At 38.5% G+C, this 8,200-nt stretch overlaps 1 protein-coding gene across 2 annotated transcripts in view; it reads right to left on the bottom strand.

Moving 5' to 3' along the window:
• Positions 1–2,135: 2,135 nt before the first annotated feature.
• arid2 (AT-rich interactive domain 2) overlaps positions 2,136–8,200 on the bottom strand; it is a 31,461-nt gene continuing 25,396 nt past the window's right edge. Inside the window, exons 16-21 of one of the 2 annotated variants that reach the window (XM_066668213.1) lie at positions 7,351–7,514; positions 7,039–7,177; positions 6,714–6,796; positions 4,919–5,045; positions 4,466–4,557; positions 2,136–3,745 (exon numbers count right to left, since the gene is read on the bottom strand). In XM_066668213.1, coding sequence (XP_066524310.1) covers positions 3,634–3,745; positions 4,466–4,557; positions 4,919–5,045; positions 6,714–6,796; positions 7,039–7,177; positions 7,351–7,514 — 717 coding nt within the window. In that variant the 3' untranslated portion in view covers positions 2,136–3,633. The remainder of the gene's footprint in view (positions 3,746–4,465; positions 4,558–4,918; positions 5,046–6,713; positions 6,797–7,038; positions 7,178–7,350; positions 7,515–8,200) is intronic. The other variant, XM_066668214.1, reaches the window with a different exon arrangement.

Below are 8,200 nucleotides of genomic sequence, written 5' to 3'. Positions count from 1 at the left end.
GGTCTGAAGCCTACCTGGAGTCACTGGGTGCAAGGTAGGAACACACACTGGAGTGATGCCAGTCCTTTGCAGGGTGACACACTCACACACATTCATTTTCACACACTCACACCTATGTACACTTTTGAGTCACCAATGCATCTACCAACTTGTGTTTTTGGACTGTGGGAAGAAACTGGTGCACCCGGAGAAAACCCACGCAGACACGGGGAAAACACACAAAACTCCTCACAGTCACCCAGAATGGGGCTCGAACCCACAACCCCAGGACCCTGGAGCTGTCTGACATTGACACTACCTGTTGCACCACTGTGCCAACCTGTATTAATTAAAACAGATTTTAAAAATCTACAGACATCTAAATATTAAACTTCACATAAAACAACAGTTGTTTTTTCTCCTTTAACATACTGTAAAAAAGATACTGTGCTTATGAATATAAACAAACCAGAGAGAAATGCAGTTCCCCACAATTGTACACGTTCTCTTTAAATCAACCTTTCTTGCTGTATTGTCTGTAGCAAGACAGATTGGGGAGCCGTTTCTCCATGCTGGAGATTCTGGACAACGGAAAAAGTCCAACTCCTGTCAGGGGACCCGTGGCCACTCTCTCTGTGTAGAGACATGCTGTTTCAGACCATTGCTACTTTTTTCAGCACCCCTATCAGGACAGCGCTTACTGCCTGGTGGCCACTTGCTCAGCATGCCTCTTTGAACAGCGCCTATCTACAGACCTTTGGTCTTGCAGTGGATTTCCAGGGCTCCCTTCATGGGCTGTCCCATAGCCTTAGCCAGAGGTCCATTGTTTTTGTCTTTTTATGTCATTCTTTGTATGTATAGTTTTTAGGAGGATATAGCGTTCCCATAATTTCACTCAGGTTAAAGAAAGTTTTCTGAATCATGAGAACGGTATCTAACCACACTTTCCTCACACTCCATTTCACAGGGAAAGTGCATGGAGCTGCCTTGGTACATATAGGGGGCAAGCACTCACTGACTGCAACTGATTATCCTGCGAAGCATTGTGCCTTTGGTGCTCCGATGGTCAATAATTCAGAGGCCGTTTCCCATAAGGAGATACACTACATGGGCAAAAGGACTGCGACACCTACACAAGCTTTTATGATATCCCGTTCTAAATCCACAGGCATTGCTACTTTTCAGCTCTAACAGCAGGTTTGGTACTGCTGTGTCTGATCCACTCGTACCAGCACTACACACCACCATCACATCATAACAGCTCTGTGGTGGTACTGACCATTAAAGAGTAGGGTGAAATAGGGATAAGAATGTATGAACTACAGTCTAACTGTAGAACTACCAAGTGGTCATGATATAACGGACAGTAAGTATAGATACAAGTAGGTATTCCTGATCCAGTCACCGTTCAGTATACTGTGTGGTCATTCCTGTGGGTCACCAGGCGCAGTTCTAGTGACCGAGGTTATGGACACTTTACTGTGTATTTTTGCTGTCAGAACTATTGCCACAACAGCAACATCTCAGAAAATATTTTTACCAAAATTAAGTTTGTGACAGATCCCCCACCCCCACCCACATTAATTTGAATGATTTTTATTGGTTCATTTATCATTCAAATATTCACTGAAATACTTAGCATTTCTTATTCAGTCAAGTCACAGGACACCCTTTTATTTAATTGATATTCTATATGACCATTTTCCGATTGGAAAAACTTGCCCTTGATCAAATATGATGGACAAAATGCTCTGGTCATAGCCTAAGAGATTCCCTCACCCATTATTTGCTGGGGTATTCAGAGAAAAGTGAGCCATGCAACTTTTAACTCACCCTGTATTAAGTGTAAAAACATCAAAAAACAAAAAGAGAGAAACAACGTTTTGTTCAGACAGAAAAGTTATAGAACCAAATGTTCCAGCAGAGTGACAGTGATTGTTGATTAATGTTACTGCTGCATGTAAAGTTGCACACTGAATTCGGACCAGTGAAGCCCAAATTGTGCCCTTATATCTTTTTATAAAGTTTTTTTAATTAAGTAAACAGAAAATAAATAAATAAATGTTGAGGGGCAACAAGAAATGCACATTTCGAAACACACACACACACACAGAGAGAGAGGAAACAGTCATATAAACAATGGCAAAAATGTTCAGTCTTTTATTTAAAAACTATAAACAGTCACCCATGTAAATTAAGCCAACCTAGAACAGACTGTTAGGTATATGTATATATCGCACACCCTACTGACACTGCAGAAATGGTGAAGGGGAGAGCCCCTGCTCGGATGCTAACACAACAGGCAGTTATAAATGTTACACGACACACTGTAGGGAGGACAGCCTGGGAAGCAGGGAGCCGGAATGTGGCATGGTATTAAGAATGAAAAAATAGTACGATAAAATTCCACACTATATTAAGATAGAAAAAAAGGTAGGGAGGAAAATATCATATGCACAGAAAGCAAATAACACAGGAGAAAACCTGTATAAAACTCCATGTATTTAAACCAATTTACAAATACAAAAAGAATTCGGTACGGGCAGAGGGCTCGTACAGTGACGCATATAGTGGATACACGTTGGAGGGGGAAATACCTTCAATATTTGTGTTTTTTTGTGTATGTTTTTTTTTCTTTTGGTGTTTTTTTGTTCTTCTACAAAATAACATGAGATATATTATTCCATACTCTTTCAGCCAGCAAAATGAGTTCTACAGGTTATAACAGTACAAAAATGGGAAAGCAAGAAAGGGAGGGGAAAAAAAAAAAAAAATTAAAACCCACAGTTCCAAAAAAAAAAACACCCCTTCCCTAAACTTTACAGCATCAGTACCTTTGTAGAATATTTACAAGTTTACGTACATTCATCCACTGCTGAGTATAGAATCACATCTCATACAAGTAACCAGAAATTCAAAACAAGTGGGAGGAAATTAAAAAAAGAAGGGAAAAAGAAAAGGGAGGGGAAAAAAAAAATTGAAACTACAAAGATAATGCTTCTGATACTCCACAGAGTGAACTCTCCAGTGGCTGCAGCGGCATGAAAGATGATTTTTTTTTGTCTTTTTTTTTACTTTATATTTATTCACAAATATTTACAAGTTTTTTTTTTAAATCATTTAATCATATTGGTATTTATTTCAATAATAAATAAGTGAAAATATAATCGGCTCAAGTAAGAAAACCAAAGCTATCAAGTTCTAAACGAAGAGGGGAAAAAAAAAAAATAATAAAATCTAGCCACACCTCGATTGCCCCTGCTCCACCCCCTGACGCTTCATACATCTCCTCCACCCAATCTGGACCCCTGCCCCTAACCACCGTTCCTCCAGGACCAGAAAAAAATGTGCTCGTTCAGTTGGGAGTGGAGAGGTGGCGGCTTGTTTCGGGGTTGGGGACGGGGAGGTGGCTCATTTCCAAAGAGTTGAGCGTGCGCTGGTATCTGAGTGGCTGGTGGAAGACCCGTGGCAGTTTATAAGTGATGGGGGTGGTGGTGGTGTAGAGGTGCAGATCCCAACGCGCAGAGAATGGAATGGAGGGAGTGGCAAGAGGGAGGAGAGGCGTCGCCCACGGCCGCCAATATTGGCACCATGCGTGCTGATAAACCATGAAAAACAAAATTTTCATTCTGAAAGTTTTGGGTTCAGCTGGGCTCAAGCTTGCAGAGAACGCGAGAGTTCGTAAAGGCATTTAGCGAGTGTGGTGGAAACCTCCATACTGCTGAGTGCCAACACAGAGAGATGGCTCTCATGCCGCTTCACCAGCCTGCAAAATAAAACAAACTTGTTTGCTTGGGTTCATGAATTTGCTCTAAAGCTGTCAAACACCACACCAATATACTTTTTCTTTGGGTCAAATTATTATACAGTTATAAATATATAATATAATAATTCAGTCTTGTGACATAAAAAATACTGTGTTATGTCATATTATCAATGCAGTCTGTGTTTTACATAAATTACATTTTGGATCAAAATCTGTTCAGCCTTCAGCCTCCTTTCTGAAAGATGGCGTATTTGTGCCATCCCAAATTTTGCTTACTACTATTTGTATAGTTGCTTGTGGAGGAGTAATGCTTGAGCATTGTTTGGAATAATTTATTGTATAACAAACAAAAAAAACTGTGTTCTAAAATGGTTCTTTTAAAATGGTTCATTAAGGTTAATCAGTTATAGCACTTTTTAACCAAATTTACTCTGGATCTTGAACTGTGTTATCCTGTCTGCACTAACCAGGACAGTACCAGAGCCATAAACAGATCAGAAAAAGTCTTGTTTACAGTGGCTTGATATAAATGAAAAGCCCAGAAATATAGTTTATTTTCCTGTTTATTTTCTTGTGATTTCCTTTTCTATTTTCAAATCAGAAAACGTCTGCTTTCAATGTTGTCATCGTTTGTGCTGAAAAAAAGAACTAATAGTTGGCTCTAGTTGGGAAACAATTTTGGGAACCGTTTTGTTAATTGGCAAAAAGAGCTGTACTTACATTCGTCCGCAGTCCGAATACTTGGCGATGTTCTTTAATGTTAAGGCAGCAGTTAATCTAATATGTTTGGTCATTGGTCCCTCTTTATCATCCTATGAAAAGAAAGGAAAACATGAAACATTTATTCCATCTGTGCATAATTGCTGAACTACAGGTTCTTTACCAGAGCCATAGATAAACCATTTCCACCATTCAATAAACATAAAACACTTAAGCAATTGCATATATTTGTTTGATTACCCAAGCACTACACTTGAGGGTTGCATATTAACTTTAATTACAGGGCTTCCCCAAGAAATGCTTTAGGTGTTATTAACATAAAATTAACAAGTGTTTTACAATTAACAAGACTTAGTCTGTTAGTGTTTAATGTCCAGATAAATAACTTCACATGTCATTTTCTTTGTGCAGAGCTGTAAATGAACAAGAGTTACTGCGTAGGGAGTTACTCACTGTAAAGTCCCTGAACACCAGGTTGCGTGAACCACGTCTCAGGGCCATCAGAGCCGCACTGGGGTGATTGACAATAGCTTTCTGCGGCCTGGGGGGAGCTGGATTACTGGCTGCCAGTGGAGGAGACCTAAACACAGGTATGAATACAATGAAGCTGCATTGTAAAAAGAATGAAGGACCTCAAAATAACCAAGTGGGTTCCTATTTAGCAGCTCAGAGCTACCTGCTCATGATTTCTTCATTAAAACCTCACAATGTGGTGTAAGACACAATAAAACTACAAAAAAAAAAGCCCAGTATTACAATACAAGTAAGGGTAAATCCCGTTACTTAATTTTACCCCTAACCATTGTTTTTGAGTGTTATCATGCCAATTGGAACCAACTTAGGGTTGGAACAACGTAGGGTTTAAAATCTTCATCTTAAAATCTTAAGCTCTTCAGGAGCCTGTTACAGCAATATCATATATGTATTTTAACATAGGGATGATTTTTGAACAATTTCAAAGGAATGATGCCCTAAACTATCACTTAACTCTCCATGATATGAAGTTGAGTTCAGCTGCTATGTTTTTGTTCAAAACTTCCAGTTCCACCATAATTGCTCCGATAGCCACAGGCCATTTAACATGGAATTGGAAATTCCAAGGAATAAGCAAACTACAGTGGAAGCTCTACTAACGAACGCCTATACTAACAAACTTTCCAAGACACAAACTGAGCATTTGAATATTTTTTGTCTTCACCAACGAATCTACGCTTCGTCTCCCCACATTCACCCGCCTACTCTGTTATTCCACCCACCCCCCACCTCCCGTCATACAGCCAGTGCCTGTGATACTCCTCCACTTAAAACCTTATTTCTTTTTTACTTTTAGTAATGCTACATGTATTTTTTTTTACTAATTTAAGAGTTTTGTAAACATATCAGTGCAAAAAGGGTGACTTTCAGGGTGGGCTGGAACGCATTAATTGCTTTTCCATTATTTTAAAAAGGGGGAAAATTGACTCGAGAAATGAACTTTTCTACTTACGAACTGGGTCACGGAATGGATCAAGTTCGCAGGTAGAGGTTCCACTGTATTAGCGAAGGTTTATGCTTGTTATGAAGTAGAGACATGATGCACTGAAACTACATTAAACTAAGATAATACAATGGTTACCATACTTTCATACAGGCCCTTTGTTTGAAGTTTGCCCCTGAAAATTTTCAGTTTCGAGTGGTATATAACCCTCCTCCTTGGCCCTACCCCTTTTTCCCCGACAAGGAGGTTAAGTGGTAGGGCCATAGAGTGAAATGGGATTGACACTAAGAGTCAGTCTATGTGCCAAAGACATGGCAGTGCAACAAGATACAAATTTTATATCAGTTAAATTGTTCAATTCAGAACACATGAACCAGTATCATTCCATAACATTCATAAACATACGGTTATTTATAAACACTAGTGCAAAAAAATGATCTGTTCAGGTTTTCATACTGATTAAGTATTGGTCCAATACACCTCTTCGTGTCAAACCCAGGAAGTGTGAGGGACAGCTGAATATAATTAATAATTTAGTACAACTCTTAAATACAGACTATAAAATGGCAGAGCTGCCAGCATAAGAATACATGTGCCAACTCTAAATAATCCAATATCAAGTCCTGCATGAATTTAATCAGTTGTGTTCAAGAAGGGGGGAAAGTGAGCAGAAAAAGACAGAAAAAGTAAAAAAACATTTAAAAAAAATTAAATGTGTTTGTTCAACGAACAGCAGAAAAAAAGAAAGATTAATTTAAAGTGAGTACACACTTAGACATATTGGGATTGCTGCCTTGGGTTTGTTCCTCAAACTTGAGTGCCGCTAGAAGGGAATCCCTCGAGCAGTGCTTGTCCTGCAGAATCAAACATCCTACAATTTTAGACTATCAGAGTCGAGCATAAAACCTAACACAAAAAAATTAATGTATGAACATATATCAGTTATCACAGAACCTCAGTATACTCCTTAACATTTTCAGATCAGTGTGTAATGCAGACGTTAGGTGAAGGATATTACAATGCGTTCAACATCTAAATTTTGCTCAGCACGGTAATTGGGGCAATAAGACATTAAGGCAATAAGATAGCATCTTGCCTGTAGATGTGTGATGAAGGAAAGTCTCTGCCTTGGAAAGGGTTCACAGCCTTCCCACTGGCATTGTCCAGGGTACCCTTCTTTGCTGCCGTGCTGCGTAGCCGCATGATAAAATACCTGCGAAGGCGTCTCAAACCACCTGAAAAATCAAAGATAAGTGAAAAACCAAAAAGGCAGGCATTCAAGGAAATGTACAAGATAAATACAAAACCAAAACAGCAGCTTACAAACAAAGTATCGCTTTTGCTTTGGATGTTATTTTTCTGGACATTTGATAAAAGGATAAAATTTAAGATAATGGAACGTCATTACCGTTTACAAGCCTGCCACAGACACTTGAAATTCTGCCCAGGTTTTCGAGTTTGTTCTGGCGGGAGCAATGCAGCTTGAGTGCCTTCAGCTGGAGTTGCTGAACCCTGGTTAGCTCCCTGTGCAGATGATACCACTGGAGGTGGAGATTGTGTTGACACAGGCTGCTGCAGAAAGAAAAGATGAGCTCTGTAAGCACCAAGTTTAGGTAAGCACATCAAAGTAAAACATCATTTAAAAAAAAAAAAAAAAAAAAAAAAAAAAAAAAAAAAAAAAAAAAAAGATTAGATTAAAACAAATAAAATTTGAGTCAATTTTGAGTCAGTGAAGAAGAAAAAAAAAATATACTGCTGGATTAATTTGTGTGAAGAATTTCACTTTTGCCATCATTGTGTATTTACTGTTCATTAACACTGTCAACTATTAGCTTTTTTTTTTAACTATTAACTTGTCAAATTACATTCTCAAAATTATACAAGTTAAGAGGGAATATCTTCAAGAGGGAACAAATGTCTTGCAATTTTTAATAAGGCCACATTTTGGAACAATTTTATAAAATGTGAAATTGTGTACTCTCTGTAGAGAATATGATTTTATTTCCCCTTGGAAAATGGCCTTCGAAGTTCTGGGTACTAGTGTATACTCTGCCCTTTTTGTGTCAATGTCAGTAAAGAGCATATTACTTTATTATTTACCCAAAATGACAAATATTGGTGTAAATATTAATCTGCTGCATGTAGTCAACTGTCATTACTATAACTGGTAGTCACCATCATATAATCTCATACTGTATACAGACATCAGAATAATCTCTACAGAAAATGACGGACAGTAGAATGTGGATGAAGTAGAC

This window comes from Hoplias malabaricus, chromosome 4 (genome assembly GCF_029633855.1).
Source record: "Hoplias malabaricus isolate fHopMal1 chromosome 4, fHopMal1.hap1, whole genome shotgun sequence".
Taxonomy (NCBI): Eukaryota; Metazoa; Chordata; class Actinopteri; order Characiformes; family Erythrinidae; genus Hoplias; species Hoplias malabaricus.
This window is presented reverse-complemented; position numbering and strand designations above follow the sequence as displayed.